The 22,454-nt window shown below is 44.7% G+C and overlaps 1 protein-coding gene across 1 annotated transcript in view; it reads right to left on the minus strand.

The window, feature by feature from the left end:
* Window positions 1–22,454, minus strand: part of LOC146209762 (cytochrome P450 3A14-like) — a 133,030-nt gene that overhangs the window by 79,112 nt on the left and 31,464 nt on the right. The window contains exons 3-6 of the mRNA XM_084587452.1: window positions 17,045–17,097; window positions 8,750–8,846; window positions 4,500–4,625; window positions 1,103–1,340 (exon numbers count right to left, since the gene is read on the minus strand). Coding sequence (XP_084443578.1) covers window positions 1,103–1,340; window positions 4,500–4,625; window positions 8,750–8,846; window positions 17,045–17,097 — 514 coding nt within the window. The remainder of the gene's footprint in view (window positions 1–1,102; window positions 1,341–4,499; window positions 4,626–8,749; window positions 8,847–17,044; window positions 17,098–22,454) is intronic.

Raw genomic sequence — 22,454 nt, forward strand, 5'->3', positions numbered from 1 at the left:
GGCCGAGGCATTTTTTAGCTAAGCGCGAACATCCATATTTATATAGCGCCAATTCCAAAGCGTTTTCTGCAAAGTAGCCTGGCAATTTGGGAATCGATATGTCATGCTTGGTTCTTGAGCTGAACGCAAAAGCTCTGCCCTAGTTGGTTTGTCATTTAACAGTTTTGCACTAGATTTTTGCCTTAAGTAAGTAAATTTTAATCTGTCTATACTATGCGAAACTTTGTACCCCCATTCTTGAGGCTGATTTACCAAACGAGAGAAATTATTTGTTTTCTATTCTCATTTATTATTTCGCATTGGAAGAAACATGACTGGCTTGGGTAAAATAACCACCATCGAAAGTCCACCATGAAATTATTGAACAGTTCTTAAAACAGTCTCCAAGTGTACTCATCCCGAAAACAGTTTCGGCTCAACATCAAATCGACTGAGGTGCCCTTTTGAGGACTGACAATCTCCAAAGCAAGAATAATCGCAGGCATTCATTTTGGCCACGCATTAAGTAACCAAAGCTGGAAACACCCTAGATCTCAGAAGTATGAATCACTAAGCTGAAGACTGACGCTGCCAGAAATCCGAAAATTGCTTTCAGATTCATCCACTACTGAGACGACCGCCGATTGAGACTATTCGATACCAGTAATTGATACCTACCACTTGCCGCTGAACGACTGTATCTAGCGCCAGTTTTATCGATATTATTTATCGATATTCAGAGACACCCAGTTATCCTGCAGCATATCGATCAGAGATTGCACGTCACTAATGGAATACTTGCGCTTGTCAAGTTGGAGCCTAGCTCCCGAAAAGGATATGAACCAATGACAGGTATGCTTCTAATTGCTTGCTATATTTACAGGAGGTTCGGCGAATAAGCATCCGAGACAGCGCGTGGAGCATTGCAGCCTACGCAGAATAGGTGAACACTTACACCAACCACAATACCAGAAGGAAGAAGTTAAATAATCTAAAATATCACTCGATATTCATATACACAAGACATTTTAATGTTTTCGCATTCATTCTCTTGAGCGGCGATAATTGTCTCAGCAATATACTTTCCTCATGCAGAACAGATGGCGGGTCGTCTCCTACTCACGTGCAAACATGTGCAAACGGCCAGTCATCAGCTTGTTGCAAGCAGACCTGGCCATGGCTGCGAAAGGGTGGTGGGACCTGCCCTGGAACCTCTCATCAATGCCGAAAGATCCGCGACCCATGAAATCCATGGAGAGTTGTTCGAACTTCTGCAGCATGTCCACTTCAATGCCTGATGCTGCGTGGTCTTCCAGAAGCTCCAGCAGAATTGCGACATCTTGTTCCAACAGCGGCATTAACTGCATTTTACACAAAAAATGAAGATGCGTGGATGTTAGATAGGCTCCAATGTCTTCGGGAATTTATATATACTGGCTGCAGTACGCAGGGCTCTTCCCTCCTCAAAACTACTATTGTTTATGTACTAAACATCTTTGAAGTGTAAAATTTCGTAGCTTGGTATACTTGGAGTTTTCAAAAGCTGAACGACCTTGAAACGCACATAATTTCAGTGCTCTCTTGTAATTTCAGTCAGTTTCCCATTATCCGCCTGCGCCCAAATGGTGGATCAGTAGTTGCGGTGTTGGACTAGCGACTAAAAGGGCACGGTGTTGATCCTGGCAGGAGCCGCCACATTTTGACGACGGTTCGTTAGTTCATGGGTTTAACACCCCAAAGCGACATCGCACAGCAGACGGGCGCACTGCTTTTAGTCTCCATCGAAAAGCGGCTGCCGCGGCCCAGATCAGACCCTGAAGCCTTGGGCACCGACATTGATCGCCCTGACATCTGCACCATCGCGGTAGAGGTTTCGATGAAGCTGAAATAAGGCAAATGTGTACTGTGCGATGTCAGTGAAAGGGTGATAGCCCATGGCTGAAACTTTAGAACCCCTGGAATACGCACCCTTCATATCCGTAGAAGCTTTAGGGACTGAAACCCCATATCTACACCAAAATATTCATCAGCCAGATAAACGTCTTTTGATAAAGGCGCATGAAGAGGACGTAAAAACTAATGGCAAGACAAATTATGCATTAACACTGCCGAGCTTCTATGTGTCATGGTGTGAAGGCGCTGGCATTTCTTTTGCAAACGTTCCTTCCAATCATAGTACATGTACTGTGCTGGGCCCAATACCTCTTGCAGAAAGGGAAAAGAGCAGGTGGAACGAGGTACCGATTCTCTCAGACGTCAGGTGCATTGTGAGATAGTCGGAAGGCAAAATATATTTTCCCGGTAGGCCAACATTGTTCATTGCCACATTCGATTCTTCATACGGTGAAAGCATTTTTGAGATCGTATTCCAAATGTAGCCAGTAGAAAAATCCTACGTTGTCAAAAATACGACAAAATGTCGCGCAGTCCTACCGTAAACATCAGAAATTATGCAGTTTTGTAGTACTTTCGTGTAGTCCGGTAGTTTTTTCTTTAGTGCTTTTCTGTAGTTTGTAGTTTTGTAGTATTTTTCTGTTGTAACTACCGAACATTATTATGCTACTACAGAAATTTGTAATGTCAAACTGGTTCATGGTCAAAAACCGCATATAAAATTCATTCCGGTAACTGAACATTTTCTAAACTTTTTTTTTCAAGTTGGAACGCCGGTCAAGACAGTGCGTTGTTGGATCAGTCGGTCACTCATGGCAAATAAATGTTGGAACTGCGCACAAATAGACACGGAGTAGTCGCGAGTCGGCGCTCGTTGAGTCCCGTTCTCATCCATGTCTCTCTGCTCAGTACCCCGTTTTATTTCAATCAATCATTTATTTCAATAAATATACAAATTATAAAAAATGTTGGGCCAAAAGCCGAAGCTAGTATAGGCCCGTACATACATACATACATATACACAGCAGTGGAGACACGCTAAAGGACATGTAACAAATGTTTTCAGGCCTATACACAAGCAAACGTAACAATCAATGAGCACACAAAGTAAAGTACAAAAAAAAAACATGAAATACATAACAGCAAAGAAATGAAAAGCACATGCACAAATTATTTTAGGCGACTTACATAATTGAGAGATCACAGAATACAGTTCCCTATCTGAAGAAAATGAATACAACCAAGACATACACATTTGTTAGCGCCAGAAATGTAAACATTTCTTATCTCTTTTATTTAGTGTTAAAATAATATAATTCTGTCAAAATAAAATCTTTTGATGGAAAATAAAAAAGTTGTTTGCCATTTTAATTGCAAGTGGAATATTATTCCATATTTTCACACCGACATACTGTATTAGGCTCTGGCCGTAAAAGTTTCTTGTGATAGGAAGGTTAAAGTTTATATTGCTTGCATTTCTGGTGTTCCTGTTGGGTGTAACAAATAATGTAATTGGTTAAGGGTGAGCATTCAGGAGAATGGCATTTACTACACAGCAAACTTTCATCTCCGACGCAAGAGTAAAAGGGAGTATATGTAGCTCTGAGAACAATAAAGGTGTAGATGAGTGCCAGTGCGAGAAGGTCATTATGCGTACGGCTCTCTTTTGAAGACGAATGATGGGATCTAAGTATGTCTTAAATGTGAATGCCCAAGACTCGCTGCAATAGATAAGGTGAGAATGAAATAATATACCGGTACAGAAATACATTTGTGTTCGAAAAAGAATATAACAAGCTGAAGCAAGTTTCTAACACAGATTTGTATTGTGTTCTTTAAAGTTCAACTGGTTGTCAATTGTAATACCTAAATATTTTATTGATTCTGTCTCATCCAAGGCTGCTCCATCAGTTAAAATATTGAGGCTAGAAGAATTAAAGAACTTCATTCTGGGACAAAATAAAACAAATTTTGTTTTTGATTTATTTAGCGTGAGTTTATTGCAGTTAAACCATTCATTTATTCGACATGCTTCGGAATTAATTACTGCTTCCAATTCTAAAAGTAACTTGCCTGAAAATATTACTGTTGTGTCATCTGCATATAGAACAGCCTTAGATGAAGATAAAATCTGAGGGAAATCATTAGTATATAAAGAGAACAAAATAGGGCCTAGAACAGAACCTTGGGGAACGCCTGTTTCAACTCTTTGAAGGGGGAGGAAAAACCATCAAGATAAACGTATTGCTTCCTGTTTGAGAGATAACTAGCAAAAAAGTCAAGTGTAGACCCGAGGAATCCGTAGTGTTCAAGCTTTTTCAACAGAATAGAGTAACTAACAGTATCGAAAGCTTTTTTTAAATCAAGAAACAATACAACCGGAATTTCGTTATTGTGTAAAGATGTATATATAGACTGTAAGTTCGAGAACCGCTGTGGATGTAGATCTATTAGATCGGAAGCCATGCTATGAGGGATTTATGGACCTCACTCCTACATTTAAATGCCGAAACGCTATTTACATCGATCAGCAAACTATGCTGGTGTTATCCTTCGCTGCGCACCAACTGCAGATAAATTAAATTTCTGCTACTCGCATAGCGCATATAGGCGCCACCTGTCCTTACCAGTTTCAATTTCGCTGCACTGAAGCCAGGGGCCATTGCGTTCCGGATGCTTTTCCAGCGGGAGCCATCGACGTGGATTATTGACTGGCCCACTATTGGGTGCAGCTTATCCAGCATCATCGTAAGCTAAGAAACGGAGAAATATGTGTGGTATGAATAAACTTACAATGGAACACCGGAATGCGAAGGCTTTAAAGTTTTATAAGAAAATATCATAATTTCAAGCGCTTGAGTTTAGCTCCTGCCTAGTTAAAAGCCAAACCGCAGTGTTGTGTTGGCTCGTTTTCTACTTTATTTTAAAGGTTTGATTTGGTATATCGACGAAAATATTTCATTAAGAAAATGACCTTCAAGTGCGAGTTTTTTACATACAAATAATCTTGTTTGAAGCAAGAGCTGGTGGAAGATTTCCATGAGACATAATTACCCTGCCGCTTCCATAACACTCATATGTATGTATATGAGTGCATCATATTTCGGCTCGAAATATTACGACGCTAGAAGGAACACGCGAATTATTGAGGTGCCTGCTCACCTGTGCAAAAACACATGCTATACCTTATGTGCTTGTGTTATCCCTCACATCAACGACATCATTTCATTACCTCGCAACCTTTACTTAGCAGAAGTGTGAAACGTTTTTGATAACTTCATCTTCTTAACAGGCATTTCAAGTGTTACGATTTGGCATATTGCTTATCTTTGTCTGACTATCAGCCCCTCTTTTCTATGGCTCAAATGTAGATGAAGGCAGTGCAGTAGCTGTTAGATCATGCTGAAGCAGTTTACTGCTTACTTAGCAGAAATGTACTCCAATTTTATGAAATATGTTTCTTTTTCTGGAAAGTGATTTTACGTGAGATTTGACATGTCATCGTTCACAAATGAAGAAAAAAATTAACATGGTGTTTTTTTTTCAGAAGAATGTATTGCAGCTTCAGTTTTTCAGTAATTAAAGGAATATATAACCTTAATGTGTCATGCACTCCCACTGCGGTTCAAAACTGAATCCATTCTTGAGTAAAAATTACCAAGAAAAGTACATGATGCTTCTGTGCAAGGCACCTAGCCGGGCTGTTGTTTTAGCTATATTCAAGCAGTAATCTCGAATAATCATAAAGCTTCTTAAGTTGTATTTGCGTTTACTTTAACATGGTGTATAGCTGCTGTGTTATACATTATCGTCATTTCCAGTCACAGTAGACAAGAAAAATATATGATTTGAGCATTTTCATCCAAATTCAATTTTGTTTTTTACAAATAGAAACAACATTTCTGCTATTTATGAATATATTTTCACACATAAATTTTCCCTTGTTCCACCCCAAGTATTTGTGGCTTATTTACATCACAAACCATAATCCGTTAATCTTCATCCTTTCATAGGCCCTTCATATCGTATTCATTTTTCCCTGTTTTAAATTTTTTCTAACTTGCTGCCGCTTTCAGGCGATAAGTTCCACGAGTACTTGTATCAAATGCATATTGTTTAAAGCAATAGGCGGGACGTAGATGTACCATGACTACTAAAAAGACGATATCTCCACACCATATCCGCACCACCTCCAGAACTCCATAATGAAACACCATCAACTTCCATTTCTTTCAGAGGAACGTTCTCGCAGAGGAACGCTTCCGCACGCTTTTATGGTCTAACGACTCAGAGAGATTTTGTTTTTTTTTATCTTTACAGGAACAGACCAGATCGACCAAGTAAACTTGGAAAGATACTGTCCGCGCGTGCGGAGAAAACTTGCAACACTCTGCTACAGTAAATTACGAATAATTGTCTGTGGCATTAGCATGTAACATTAATCCATACGCTATGAAGCACGAAGCGCCCTTTGTGGTGAAAAATGACTTCACAGCAGCTCAATACTTCCGAGCCTGCGAAAAACTTAGGATTCCTGGACGATAAAGGTAAACGAACACCTGGTCTCGATAGATGGTGTATGAAAATGCGTGACTTTAATACACGAATCAAAGTTCTTGCCTGTAGAAAAGCATATATTGCACTCTTGGCATGCAACGCATTTTGTTAGAACATTGTCGTCAGCTTCGCGCGTTTAATCATATAGCCAGGAGTTTACAGCAGTGAACTGGTTTTTATTTCATTTAGTTGAACACTTTTGAGGAGATGAAGGTAAAATAAGCAAAGATCTCGATAGATAACAATACAATAGAAGGTCAAGCTAGTAGCCGTAGAGCGGGTTGCACTGCAGAAATTGTACGTTATGTAAAAAGAAAAGTCCCCAGCAGGCCTTAATAACATAGCAGTTTTGAGGAGAAAAATTCAACGATATTTTCACGACTAAAGTGATGAAAGGCGAAATCATAAGTGCTGCATTCTGCTACGCAACTGTTGCACATGTAGCGATGAATGCTGCTACGAGTAAAGCGAGCGACTACTCTTTCACAACCTGCGAGTGCATTTATAAAATGAATTCTGCTTGGAAGCGACGAGATCGCGCTCCTTGTATCTTCGCAGGTGTTCCAAGTTTACTGTCGTGTGGTTAATTTTACCGGGTGCACGGCATTAATTTATAATTAATGAAATAATTACAGTAGTGGCACTAATTAAGAATTAGTAATTGTGGAGGTAATATCTAGTATTTAGTTATTGTGAAGAAAATAATTATTTGAGCAATATTCAATATTAATATTATGAACTAATTACCCTGAATTAATAGTAATTAATTGCCACTTGCGTATTAGTTATTAATTGGTCATTATTCGTAATTGATCATTGATTGGCATATGGCCATATGAGGCACGCATTCGCGCATACTGTGGTGGTGCTCTGTGATTGAGACCTCATAACGTCATCCCGTCTCGACCAATCAGTGCCGCCGCAAAAGCGTGACACTTTTGCTGACGACAACGATGAGGCAATAAAGACTTTCGCTTTAATAAGGACAGGTTCAAGAGAGAGATTTTGGAAGCCTATGCGGTATCTTTGGCTGGTGAGGATTGTTTCAGCACGCCTTCTGTTCTCTTATCGAAGAAAGCGAAAGACTTTTTAGATCACTGGGAGGACAGCGAAAGATGAAGGGATGTGTATACAGAAGTTGTCAAGGAAGAAGGTGTTGGTGTACAAATAATTAGTTGTCAGTGCAGCATCATCTTTTGCGAGTGTGTGTGTGCGTGCGTGCGCGCGTGTGTATGCGTGCGTACGCGTGCGCATGTTTGTGTGTGGGCGTGTGAGTGAGTTTGTGTGTGTGTGGTTGTGAGTGAATGAGTGTGTGTGTGGGAGTGCGAGTGAGTGAGTGATTGAGTGAGTGTGTGTGTGTGTGTGTGTGTGTGTGTGTGCGTGCGTGCGTGCGTTGCGTGCGTGCTTGCGCGCGCCTCTTCTATGTGTTATTACCTATTCTGCTTCGTGTTTCATAATCGTGTTTCATCTTGATAAAGTTGCTTAGGAAGGGTGGTTTCATAGGAATGCAAGGATTTGCGCTTTTATATACGGTTAAACAAAATGTCTACCCGACGCTCTCTTCACTGCTTGTGGGAATTTTACAAAAATGAGAGTTGACCATGGGAATGACCAAGCCATTCTGCTGGAATTATGTCATATAAATATATTATCCATAAGCTTCGCCGGTCGTCTCATGCACATAGAGTTATCAGAAATAAGGAGAATGTTGATCAGCTGCTGTAAGAGTGTGAGAGCTTTCTGGATTCTATACCGCGGCTTTGTCAAATGATCGGCGAAAACGGCTTACACGCGATATTCTAACGGCGGTACATTACTGTGAAGAGTCATTTCTTGAAATGGCTGCCCCATTTGTCAACGAAAGTCCACACTATAATCGATACATTCACCAGTGCAAGAAGCAGTACCTGATTAAATTGGTTGTAGCAACAAAGGTTTTAATAATGTGGTCTACAATTGTATGTACACTATGAAAATTTGGATACTGTCTTTCTACTATGCTCTGACTCAAGTTTTATAGCTGAGAAAAATTGAAATTAAGCACATTTATTATGGTATGTTTTGTTCTCTATATATTATCTGTCATTACGACTAGTAGGTAGTTCAACGGGTTCAGAAATGTGACGTTAACCACGACTACGAGGTTGGTAGAAGACATGGAAATTGTTTGTCTTCAGTATCAGATGCAGGGTGCAGCATTGGTGGTCTTCTATGGTCTGGTGTCAAGCGAAACGTTTGGCTGAGAGAAAAACAACCAAGGTTCGACTTGTGACCAGTGCCTTTCGAGTACCATTTGGAAGCATTACCACGCTGCACTCACCCCACGATTAGTGAAGTCCTTAAAGTCGCGCACGTGGATCTTCTCTATTAAGTCCAGGTCCATGGTAACGATGAAGGGCACGTCACCATTGTAAAATCTGTGTGTTGAGAGGGAGAGGCAGTCTTCATTTCTTCATATCAAAAGCTTTCATCTATAATCTGCGGCATAGCTCCTCTGAAACATCTCGCAATGTTAATTTCAGTCTATGCATGCCGATTGGCACAGCTGTTAGGTGACTCGGTTTATGGTCACGAGGACGCGAGTGCGATGTCCGCTGTTGGGTTAACGTTTCGATGGAGGCGAAAAAAATTGCGCCCATGTGCTGGGCTATGCAAATGCACGGTAAAAACCCCTGGCGGTAGAAATTTTCCGAGTTCTCCACTACGGCATTTCACCTGGCCAGTGCAGATTTGGGAAGTATCACCACGCAAATATGAAATTATACTTGGCACCTCTTATACTCCAAAATATCTGACAAGGAGTACATTGCTTTATATACCTGCTTGAGCGCGAAAGCTGACATTCTCAAACAATGCTTGTACGGGTTTCGAGCTACCCATGGCCTGTTAACATAAAAAATAGGCATAAATTGGGGTGTGGAGAAAATGATATTTTGAGAAATCGGAGACTCGGCATTCTGCGTTCCGTCTCATCTACATACAGCGATGGTGGGCGAACGTTCCGTATCGTTTCGCCACGAAACAGTTTGAGTTCAATAAACAGACATCACAGTTTGTACAGTGCAGACTACGTCATAGAGAAATAAGCCTTGCCGACATTATCACTTCTGTGACCTCTGCTTCAACGGTAGTCGCCGCAAAAACGATCGATGCTGAAAAGACAAGACGAGACATGTGCGCTATTGCTGCACCATCATTTCATACAAACTGCGTCGGACACAGCCTATATCAGGTTATGCTCTTCAAACGTGATCTAAAGTAGAAGCCCTCAATGTTGTAGTGTGGTAACTCGTGCGCGTCTTTAAACTCAAAAGCCGACATGTGTGAGCCTAAAATCCACAGACGCCGCCGCCACGTTCTCTGTTACCGACGCCAGTGTCCCCGAGCTCAGTAATTATAGGAGCACTCGAGCAGATAACGTATGCAGCTACCGGAAGTGTATATTACAGCATGGCCGTCATAGCTGCTCTGGTGACCTGTCAGTCATCCTGATATCATCATACGGACGTCTCGGGTATAGTGAAAAAGTTGCAACTCTGGCTCCATGCGATATCGTACCTGCACGCTAATAAAAAAAAAGCTTTTTAAAACGAATAATAAAGATTCTCTTCTTTTCAAGAAGTTATATTTCGCGTAATTGGTCAAAAATTCGTTCTTACGCATTGAGCACGTTTAGAACTGGCTTTCGCTGCCGCTTTACGGTCTCTCTAAATAAGACCTTTTTATCCTATTGGATACGGTGTAGAACATAAATACTACACAGATACAAAAACAGTGATTTTTCCTTACACCGGCCTCCTACAATTTTTTCACTACAATAAAATAATTTTCTTAGTCATCTGAAACTTTGCACATTTTGTATCAATATTGTTACGGACTTGTTCTCAAACAGAGCACGGAGGAAGAAAGAAGGAAGAGGAAGAAGAAGTGTGCGCGCCCGTTCAACCTTTGTCTGGTAGCACTTGTGTCGTTCCCGCTAGCCGTGTGTACCTAGCGTACTGAACCGACTAGAACGTCTCCGTCGCGACGCTAAGGGCGTAACATTGTGGTGGAGAAGCCGGGTAACGATCCCTGGCGCTACAGACAGCACCGACACAACTGGAGCCTCGCCGGAGTCGTCGCCTTGCGGGCCTCGAACCGCAAACCAGCGCCATGCAATCGGCCAATGACCCGCAAGCAGCCCGTGGTGACGCGGTGATCCAGGCTGAAGATCGGCCTGCGGGTGCAGCGAACAGTTCTTCGCATCACTATCGGGAGCCCCGGACTTTCGCGGGAGCGGCAGGCGAGGACGTTGACGAGTGGTTGACCAACTACCAACGGGTGAGCCGCTACAATCGATGGGACGCCGCCGCTAAGCTCGCAAACGTGGTTTTCTTCCTAACCCATACAGCTCTTGTTTGGTTCGAAAACCACGAAGACTCTCTTACCACCTGGGACCGTTTCGTTACTGAATTGCGGCAGTGCTTCGGTGACTGTCTTGCACGAAGGAAGCGAGCTGAACACACGCTTACGCACAGAGCTCAGCTACCTGGGGAAACATGCACAACTTACATAGAGGAGGTCCTGAAGCTATGTAAAACTGCAAGCGCTAATATGACCGAGGAAGATAAAGTAGGACATCTTCTGAAGGGCATCACAGATGATGTTTATAATTTTCTGATTGCCAGAGGTGACCTGAACGCCGTCTGTGATGTCATTCGGCATGTTCGCATATTCGAGACATTGAAGACTCGTCGCAGAACGCCAAAATTTGGGCGGCTCGCCAACGTTCCATCTGTGGCGAGCATTGAAGACAACTTCATGGACTTGTCGTCGACGATCCGGCAAATAGTTCGTGAGGAACTGCAGCGGTTTGAGCCCCCTGTACGGTCTCCATCATCTTTGCCTCTGACGTTGTCGGCTCTCGAGGGCCTCCCTCCTTGCTCCCGTCGATGCCCGTTGTGAATTCTATCAATACGGCACAGGCGGACGCTTACTCCAACAGCCCGACGCCAAGGTTCGATAGCCCTGGTCACCCGCCTCGCTACGACTCGCGCCCGACTAACTTCTTGTCGCCCTATGATCAGCACTATGAGTACCATCCTCAACCACCACCTGCTCGCTATTTCCGGCGTCCAATCTGAAGACCTGAAGATGAGTTTCGCTACCCAATGCACCCTGTCTCCTCGGAGCCCTCCAGGGAACAAGTTTTTCGTCGCACAGCCCCCGTGTGCCGACGCTGCGGCATGGAGGGGCACATAGCTCGATACTGCCGCAGCCGCCCACTCACCCGTTACGATCGGCCCGTCCAAAATGCTCCGCCACGTAACCGTTTCTACGACTCTAATTGGCAATGGCCCCCATCTTCGTATGAATATCCCCAGACCAATGGACCGCGCAACAACTCTCCTGCTTCCGAACGAAGTGTCTCACCACCACCTGCCTCTTCTGCGCGCCGCTTTCCGTCACCACGGCCACGAAGGCGGTCGGCATCGCCTTTGCCGGAAAACTAGTCAGCGCGGCTGCTGGAGGTCAGGCCGCTGGAGACTGTGCGCTGCCTGAAGAAATTCCTCCATCTGTTGTTATGTTAAAGAACACGGTCTATGTGCTTGTGGATGGTGTGGCGACAATGGCTTTAGTGGATACCGGGGAAACCATTTCAATAATGAGTTTATCGTTTAAGAAGCGGTTAGGACGCAAAGTTATGTTTGTTTGGGACAGAAATGGGAATTTTCATGGCGCGGGTGGTGAGGTGTTGTGTCCCCTGGGAATGTGTAGTGCTTCGGTGTCCCTGGGTGGAACGGTATTCGCAGCGGAGTTTGCAGTGCTTTCGCTATGCACGCATGACATAATTCTAGGTATTGACTTTTTGAGAATGTGTGGCGCTACGGTCGACTGCCGCTCTGGGGAACTCTGCGTTGATGGTTCCCTTCCTTCTGGGCTCTTAGAGAAGCCGCATGTCTGTGAAGATGTGTTCTGTGTAACAGAGGATACCAATGTGCCAGCCTTGTCTATGGCGTGCGTCCCAGTTTTGTGCCCCAGCCGTGCTTCCGACACCTTCGAGCTACAGTGGCACCGCTTCATTCTAACTGTGCAAAGAAATGCATTCTGGTTCCTCATTGCCTACTGTCGGTGGTCAAGGGCTGCTCACGGCTGTGGGCCGTTAATTGTTCTTCGCAACCAGTAGTTTTGCCTGTGAATATGAAGATTGCGACCTGTAGCCAAGACGACGCCCCGTCGGTGGCTTTGGTTACTGATGCATTTGGCGAAAGTGCTGCCGCTCCAGCCATTGACTCCCAACTACATCGGATGATCAGCCGCTATCTAACCAGGGACCAGCGTGACGCTTTGGAGGCCTTACTGGTCAAGTATTCTTCCATATTTGATTTTTCCGAGCCTAGCGGCTCACGGTGCATTCCCGTGACACGTACCCGGCATCGCATTGACACAGGCTACTCACACCCAATTCGACAGAAGCCGTACAGAGTGTCACCAACAGAACGCCAGGTCATCAGTGAGCAGGTTCGGGATATGCTGGAAAAGGGTGTTATTCAAGAGTAATGCAGTCCCTGGGCCGCCCCTGTAATTCTGGTGAAGAAGAAAGATGGTACATTTCGCTTTTGCGTCGACTATCGCCGTCTGGATGCTGCAACAAAGAAGGATGTGTATCCCCTTCCGCGGATCAATGACGCCATAGATTGTCTGTTCTCGGCATCATATTTTTCATCCGTCGATCTGCGATCGGGATATTGGCAGATCCCTATGCACCCTGACGACAAGAAAAAAACGGCATTTATCACACCCGACGGCCTGTTTGAATTTAATGTAATGCCTTTCGGGCTCTGCAATGCTCCTGCAACTTTCGAGAGATTTATGGACTCTATCCTACGGGGACTAAAATGGCAAATATGTATGTGCTACCTCGATGATGTCATTTTTGGCCGGACATTCGAAGAGCACAACGAACGCCTCACTCTCGTGCTTGACTGCTTCAACAACGCCGGTCTAGTACTTAATTCGAAGAAGTGTCGCTTCGGTGAGCGCCAGATTTTGGTACTAGGACACCTCGTCGATCGTGAAGGCGTCAGACCTGACCCTCAAAAGACTGCGGCCGTTGCATCGTTTCCAACACCTCAGAACGTAAAGGAACTCCGAAGTTTCCTAGGACTGTGCTCATATTTCCGCCGCTTCATTCCCCGTTTTGCTGACATTGCTAACCCGCTTACGTGCCTTCTCCACAAAGACGCTCCCTTCGAGTGGACATCAGAGTGTGACGTTTCTTTTTGCCAGCTCAAGTTTTTACTAACGTCACATCCGATTCTCCGGCATTTCAACCCTTCTGCTCCAACGGAACTGCACACGGACGCCAGTGGTGTTGGCATTGGTGCTGTGCTGATTCAGCGTTACGGCGACAAGGAATATGTTATTGCTTACGCCAGTCGTTCCTTAAGCAAACCTGAACGAAATTACACAATCACTGAGCAAGAATGCCTCGCGGTAGTTTTCGCCGTTCAGCGATTTCGCTGTTATCTATACGGGCGGCCCTTCACAGTGGTCACTGATCATCATTCCCTGTGCTGGCTGATAAACCTCCGTGACCCATCTGGCCGTCTTGCACGGTGGGCAATTCGTTTACAAGAGTTTGATTATACAGTTTCGTACAAGAGTGGACGCCGGCACGCTGACGCGGACTGTCTCTCACGTTTACCGCTTCCCACAACGGAATGTGACGCCGACAATTTTGATCATTACATCGCTGCGGTTTTACCTCCATTCCCCGATACCCGTACATTCCGCACTGAGCAGAGGAAAGATGAGAATTTCCAACCATTCTTTACCGCTGCAAGGGACCCTACAGCTTCCACTCCCTATTGTATAAGGAGTGGTCTTTTGTACAAAAAGGACTATTCTCCCACTGGTTTCCGCTACCTTCTGGTGGTGCCCGTCAGCCTACGCTCCTCTGTTTTGCTCGTTATGCACGACGACCCCACTTCGGGACACCTCGGATCTGCGCGGACGCTCTATCTCATCCATGAACGTTTCTACTGGCCCCGGATGCGTGAAACCACTGAGAAGTAAGTGGCTAGCCGTGCTCAATGTGCGAGTCACAAACGCCCCGCCGGCACTCTTCCTGGTCTTCTTCATCCGGTGACGCCTCCAAGATCCCCTTTTGAGAAAGTCGGGATAGACCTCTTGGGACCTTTTCCCAAGTCTCATTCTTGCAACCGCTGGATCGTCATCTGCACTGATTACCACACTCGTTACTGTGAGACCGCAGCCCTTCCATCGGCTACTGCACACCAAGTCTCCCTCTTCCTGCTGCACTTTGTTATACTGCGCCATGGGCCTCCCCGAGTGTTGATCAGCGACCGAGGGCGTCCGTTCACCGCTGATGTTGTCGAAGAACTCCTTCGTTTGTGCCAAACGCATTTCCGACATTCTACCCCATATCATCCGCAAACAAATGGGTTGACCGAGCGAACCAACCGGACACTCACCAACATGCTTTCAATGTACGTCGCCGCCGACCACAAGGACTGGGACACTGTGCTACCATTTATAACATACGCATACAACACCGCCCAACAGGAAACAACAAGTTACAGTTCATTCTTTCTCCTCTATGCCCGGTCTCCTCGACACATCCTCGACACCATCCTCCCGTTCTCCACAGATGACGAACCTGAGATTGCTGAGATCCTGTGCCGGGCTGAAGAAGCCCGCCGGATAGCCCGCTTGAGAACTCTCGCCTCACAAAAGCGCTCGAAATCCCGCTACGACGACCACCATCGCCACGTCACCTACCTCCCTGGAGATATGGTCTGGCTTTGGCGTCCACTAAGGAAGCGTGGCTTAAGTCAGAAACTGCTCGCGCATTATATCGGTCCCTATGTTATCCTCGAGGCAATTAGTGACCTCACCTATCGGATTCCGCGCCTTACAAAAAGTGGCCGACGTTCTTCACGAACTGAGCTTGCCCACGTCGCGCGTCTGAAACCCTGTCATCCTCGTGCTGACGATTGACTCGCCCGGAGGGCTTCGCCTGCGACGGGGGAAGTGTTACGGACTTGTTCTCAAACAGAGCACGGAGGAAGAAAGAAGGAAGAGGAAGAAGAAGTGTGCGCGCCCGTTCGACCTTTGTCTGGTGACACTTGTGTCGTTCCCGCTAGCCGTGTGTACCTAGCGTACTGAACCGACTAGAACGTCTCCGTCGCGACGCTAAGGGCGTAACAATATTTTGCTTAACCAGCGTAAGCGAAGGTTGTCATTAAATTATCAGCATAGAAGGTTTGGTTTGGTTTGTGGGGTTTAACGTCCCAAAGCAACTCAGGCTATGAGAGACGCCGTAGTGGAGGACTCCGGACATTTCGACCACCTGGGGTTCTTTAACGTGCACTGACATCGCACAGCACACGGGCGCCCTGCTTTTTGCCTCTATCGAAAGGCGGCCGCCGAGGCCGGGATTCGATCTCGGGCCGTTGGGAACAGTAGACGAGCGCCATAACCACTGCGCCACCTCGGCGTGGCTCAGCAAAGAACACCAAATGCCGTTTATTAGATTTTGATAGCATACATTTGGGTGTCTTTAGTGTCCCTTTAACTACCAAAAGTGAGCAGTGTCACCAAATACCGTTTATTCGATTTTGATAGCATATATTTGGGTGTCTTTAGTGTCATTTTAACTAGCAAAAGTAAGCCTGCTTACTTATGCTAGTTAAAAGGACGCTAAAGACACCCAATATATGCTACCAAAACCTAATAAACGGTGTCGTTTTAACTTGCAAAAGTAAGCAGGCTTACCTTTGCTAGTTAAAATGACAATAAAGGCACCGAAATATATGCTATAAAAATCTAATAAGCGGCACTTGGTGACACTGTCGCCGCATATCCGGCAGCAAAATATCGAATTATTGCTGAGATATTGCAATTAGAAGTTGCGGTTTTTTTTTTCTGTTGCCGCCTTTCGAATTCAAACTGTTTTCTGCTATTACGTAGTCGGGTAGGATGAAGCACACTATGACGCAAGAGGAGACTCCGTAATTTCTGCTGCGCGGGGAACGGAGAATCCTTCGCAGGCGCGTGCTCAGAGGCGCCTCTGCTGCCTGAGCTTGCATTTCAGGCGCCGCAGGCTCAAGCCAAACTATCCGAGCACGCACGAAGTGCATGGGCCGGAACATCACCGAAACTGAAGTGGACTCCTGTAGCACCAGTGAGTATATTTTTATATTTGCCTTGTAACATTTACCTTGTCTTTTCGTCTTTTTGCCGTCGTTTACGTGTGGTAAGAGCATGCTTTCATATTCCAACCAAAACCGACTACCGCATTCAGACGGTCAACGTAATTCGCATTTCTCGTGCTCCTGGATCCCTTGCGCGTCGCGTGATTTGTAGTTGCGAGCCTTGGCCGTTTCGGCTGTGGCGGCGATACCCGTATTTCTGTTCTTCCTCTTTACTACCTTATAACAGCTCTGTTATCTGTAAGAGTGGATTTTTTGTAATGAGGAATTGGCATTATATCGATGCAAGCCCACTTCATTTTTTCTTTAGTGTTCCTTTAATGATCTGTGTGTATGCAAAGTATAACATTAAATCGGAGTCAGTGCAGACTTATTGTCGCCAGTTAATATAAACTCACCCAAACATATCTCCGTATTTTTCAATCCAGCCTCCGATAACCTTGTAGATGTCCTGCAATTAGAAAATCAAATGTATTTATGCTGAAATAAGTAACAAATTACCAATTAGACTGATGCTGCATACAGCCGTGCGCAGGTTCTAATTTACACATATGGGTCATAGCGCACAACTATAAGTGATTCGTAGATAAAAGGAGATCGCTCTACACTTATCTGGCCACTGCCATGCACAAAAACATTTAAACACTGGTGCGCCAAAGCACCTTCTGGGCGGTTCTTCTGCCCAAGAGAGACACACAGACAGGCCTTGATGGTACATAAGAGCCATCGGGTATTTTATTCCTCACAATCTATCCGTGGCTGCGGTCAGGAGGATTCCTATTGGCAGCAGACAGGCGACGCCGAAGGAAGCAGCATCAAGCACGAAGACCGAAGCACAAAATGGATACGCGAGGTGATAGTGCGCCTCGCTTTTATACCCCGCGTCGAGACGGGACTTCCCGACGCCGCACGAGAGTGTGAAGGGGTTTGCGTAGGCCGCGATCGGGAGTCCAGGAAATGCTGCAGAATTTAAATGCGCATGGCGCGGGTCCCAGAACCTCCTACCACTTTGTGCCAATTCATGTGTTCTGCAACCTACCGCTTCCCTTTTGGCATATCTTGATTTTGTGAGACGCAGCGGAGCCTTAAATTGTCATTCTGTCGATGCTACGTAGGCGACTGATAATGTTTCTTCAATGTGGTAATAGTTATCAAACGGAAATAAAAAGCATTAAAGGCGTAAAGAGACCTCGAAAAATAAACAACTATTTCGAATGGTAGCGGCCCCGTAGGTCAGTCAGAAGCCAGATTTGAAACGCTTGTCAGATACAAAAACAGACATAAACAACTTCGAAATAAGATTCAACAGGTGGCGTCCCATAGGAAAGACGGCTGAACACCGAGCTCCCGAATCTACCATCTTTGTGTCAAATAATTGACCCTGGGACATCAAAAGCCAAGAGCACGTTATTAGGTAAGTATCCAGGTTCATACTGACTCCTAATGTGCCCAAATTCGACCACTTTTTTGCTAAGAACCGGCCATCTGTAGATTGGACCTCGATTGTGTTACCATGGCGAAGGCACGGTTACCGCCGCCACCACCTGTCGCACATGAATATCCTACAGAAGCGCGTGCCCACTCTGTCGAAGCACGCGCTCATGCCTCCGAAGATTTCGATGCGGCTGACTGGATTACACACAAACGGGAAGGCAAACCATAAATTCCGGCGACGCATTTCGCAACATTGAAAACAGTCTTAATGAGGGAGTCGAGTACGTTCAATATTTCCCAAGTTTCACCCTACGAAATTCTTCAAGCGATTGCCTCACCAGCAGATTTAGTACCACATGAGCGACAGACTCCAACGCTGCAAATCAAGTGGCACTAGTAGGGTCGCAGCAGTTACCTCGTCATCCATCCAAGGCAAAACTTTTAACATCCAACCTTACGTGACGGCCCCAGTGGTTTCATGCCGAGACATAATTCATAGTTCTGAGAAAGGTCTTCCAGAAACCGGACATTTAGAAAGTTTTGAATGCATGCGACGCTCCTGTCCGTTCGTATGATGAGAGAGACCGGGTCAGTGCTAATAACGTTTGAGGCACCCATGAACCTCGGCAAATTCTCTTCTGCCACGTCTTGCACAGATGCAGGCCTGAAAAGCCCAATCCTTTGAAGTGCAGAAGGTGCTGTAAATATGGATATTGGGTGCTAAACTGCCCTCCCCCTCCGACATATGAACGCTGCCCCATCTGCTGATGCCCGAGTTTAATATTATTTGGGCGTGATAGGATAAACAGGCGATGTGGAGGTGTACGTTTTTTAGCTCGTCATTCAAATTGTTGTGCTGGGGTTTAACTTGGATGCCTTGTTGAAAGAGTTTTAATTCAATACCACGCTTCGTACTCTAGTTATTATCGGCTTTTGCTCTCCGCGTCCTGATTTAACTGTTTCGTTTGTGGCTAACTTCCATGGAGTGCAACGCGTCATAACAGTTTCCAATCCGCACATTCCCATTCTTCTTTACGGTAACTATACCTGTCCGTCAGTAATTTCGTTTCACCTCTCTTCAGATAAATCCAAATATGACATTGAAACTGACTTTGTTAACACGTGTCTAAGAGTACGATTTTCGCAACTCGGGTTTTACCCAACTAGGAAAAACGACCAATCTTCCAACATTCTTGACCTGCTCCTAAGATCCTATCCTGATAACGTTTCAGCGCCGCTTCATTTACCGGGACTCATAGACCACTCCGTAATGGAAGCTACATATTCTTCTGAACTACCATGACTCTAGAAAGCAATAAGGACACTAACCCTCTACGACAAAGGCAATTTCGCAGCCATAAACATTGACCTCTTCGATTTTTTAGCGTGATTTTCCATCGATTTTTCAAGTCGCCCCGTCGAAAATAACCGCTCTATTCTGAAGCTCAAAATGCATGACCTAATACTTAAGCACATCCCTACAATCACTGTCACAAAAAAGACATTATCTCAATGATTTATTAACAGCCTGAGATGCCTTAACAACAAAAAGAAAAGACACTTTCGAGCAGCAAAACGCCTGAACATATTACTTAACAAGAAATTTTAAATGTTATTTTAACGAGAAAGCCTTCATACCCTTATCGAGCAAAACGAAACATTCCTTTTTTACTTTAGTGTTACAATCTATGCTACATACCAACCCCCTAATATATTGGAAAACTATACTCCCTTCACGACACATGCTACTAACAATGCTTCATGAAGAGAACAACTCCATTTCTGATCATAAAACTAGAAGCACTTTTTATACCTTTTTCTGCTCTGTTTTCACAAATGAACCCGACAACAAACCTCACTGTATTCGACCACCCAGCTATGCAAGCCATTTTGTTCAATGATGATGCTATTATAGAATTAATCAGTTACTGAAAATTTCATATTTATCTGGTAATAATGGCTTCAACTCTATAGTTTTGAAAAAATCCTAAAAACATTGTTAGCCTCATTCTGTGCCATATGTTTCAAAAGTCCTTGTCATGTCATCAGATGTGCTTCCACAAGATAGGACATCGATGAGATCGTTGCTATCCCCAAACAGGTTCTTCATTTTCGTATAAAAACTATCGGCCTATTTCCCTCACAGGCATCTGCTCGAAGTTATTGGAGCATGTTACTTACTCATACATTGTCAAATTTCTTCCCATTCAATTTGTCCACACTAACCGTATAGCTTCTTGAAAAGACGTTCTTAGGATACTCAACTAGCTATTTTATTAATGACTTCAATTCTAACCTTCACCAAAACATTTTGTCGACGCCACCTTACTAGATTTTTAAAAAGCAGTCGGTAAAGTACCGCAGAAATGAATTCTACCAAAATTCACGCTTAAACTTTAATCATTAGAACAGGAAATGGCTCCGAACAGACAATTCATCTACACTAAATTCCCCTGTAACCTCAGGTGTTACTAAAGGCGCAGTGCTAGGACCCTTGCATTTTCCAGATCTACATTGATGACCTGCCGTCTAACGTTACTTCTTGCATTCGTTGATTTGCTGATGATTGCGTAATGTACAGCCCGATTACTAACAGCACTGACGCCCCCATCCTTCAAAACGATCTTAAAAAAGACCCAAACCTGGTGAAAAGATTAAGTAATGTAAATTATATTACTTAAACATGTTTGAGTATTGATCACTTTTTACCGCGGGCATTCTTCATTCCTCATAAATATATATTTTATACCGCCGTGGTCTCCGTCTAATCTGTACGTACTTGGGCACTAACCTTACTCGTATACCTTAACATGTGTCATCACATATAATCAACAACGCTAATGACGCTAGCCTTACCCTAGGCTCTTTACGTCAAAATATTCGTTTTGCCACCCCTTCTACTAAAATATTAGCCTACTTAGCCCTTGTCGGTTAAGTTAGGATTCGCTTCAGTTGTATGGGAGCCGCGTTTCTGAAAACTTTCTGTCAAACAAAAATTCGCGTTGCACGTTTAAGTTACTCCGACTACTACTCATACTCCTACTATTCATGACAGAGAAGGCACAACAGCGTTCATCGGAACATGTCAGATTTTGCATGGCTCGTTCTGCAGCCCAGTTTTCACAATGCATACCACTGTTCTCGTATCAGTTGCTATGCTCTTCTGGTGTTGTCGTGCCCTCAGGTGTGCATATCCATCCTTGATAATTGCTGGTTTATGTTATTACTTCTTTTATGTGGAGATGTTGAAACAAATCCTGTCCTGAAAGTGAAGACGAGCCAACGCTGGCACAATTTTGGCTGAATTAAAGAATTGTAAAGTGGCTGATAAAAAGCGGGATGCTGCCCTTGCTGAAATTAATACAAAGTTATCAATGCTGGACGAAGTGCTCACGATATCTAAGGCAAATGAAGAAAGGATACCAAAGCAGGTGGAAACATTACGGCACTTACAAAATGTCCTGGCTGCTCAAGAACAACTGATATATTGTTACGCCGCGTAGCGGCGCACTGAGAAGCAGCAGAAGCAGAAGAAGAAGAAGAGAAAGCAGAGGAAGCGAGGCGCGCGCAGACTAATCCGGGTTCTCTGAGCCGTGTGCGCCAGTCCTTCATACGAAGTTCACCTGTATTAAACCCATTTCATCCGTTACATTTGGTGCTAGGCGCTGGGTAAAAACATTCTGGATCCGCCAGTACCTTGTCGCAGCCATCGTGTAGCAGGTTTACCACCTTTATCTCCTCAACAGTACCTTTCAATAGCTACCACCCGCACGACGCAGATTCATGCACAGTGACCTGAAGAGGCAACGGCCTTTCCCCACCAGCGAGGGCCTCGTACGTTCCACGGTAAGCCCGAAGATGACTTTGAGGAATGGCTCCGACACTACGAAAGATGCAGCAAGTAAAACCGCTGAAACTCAATCGCACGTCTGTAAATCGTTGTTTTCTTCCTCGCTGCCACGGCTGTCACTTGGTTTGATAACCACGAAAAACCCTTATGATCTGGGACCGATTCGTTGAAGAAATTATGAAGTCCTTTGGGGATACCTTTCGAAAAGGAACGCGCTGAGAATCAGCTTTCCCAGAGAGCCCAGCTGCCCGGTGAGACATGCACATGTTATATCGAGGAAATATTGAAACTTTGTCGCATTGTAAACCGGTAGATGTCAGAAGAAGACAAGGTAGGGCACCTTCTCAAGGGGATTGCTGAGGATGTGTACAACTTCCTTATTTCGTGGGACACCCTTGCCACAGTAACAGATGTCATCAAGCGGTGCCGGGCATTTCAGGCGTAAAGCCACGTCGTATAGCGCCCAAACTTGGCCGTCTTTCAGATGTGACAACTGTTGCCGGTATCGACATTCCGGAGGCTGA

This window comes from Amblyomma maculatum, chromosome 1 (assembly GCF_055883805.1).
Source record: "Amblyomma maculatum isolate TAMU_Amacu chromosome 1, ASM5588380v1, whole genome shotgun sequence".
Classification (NCBI taxonomy): domain Eukaryota; kingdom Metazoa; phylum Arthropoda; class Arachnida; order Ixodida; family Ixodidae; genus Amblyomma; species Amblyomma maculatum.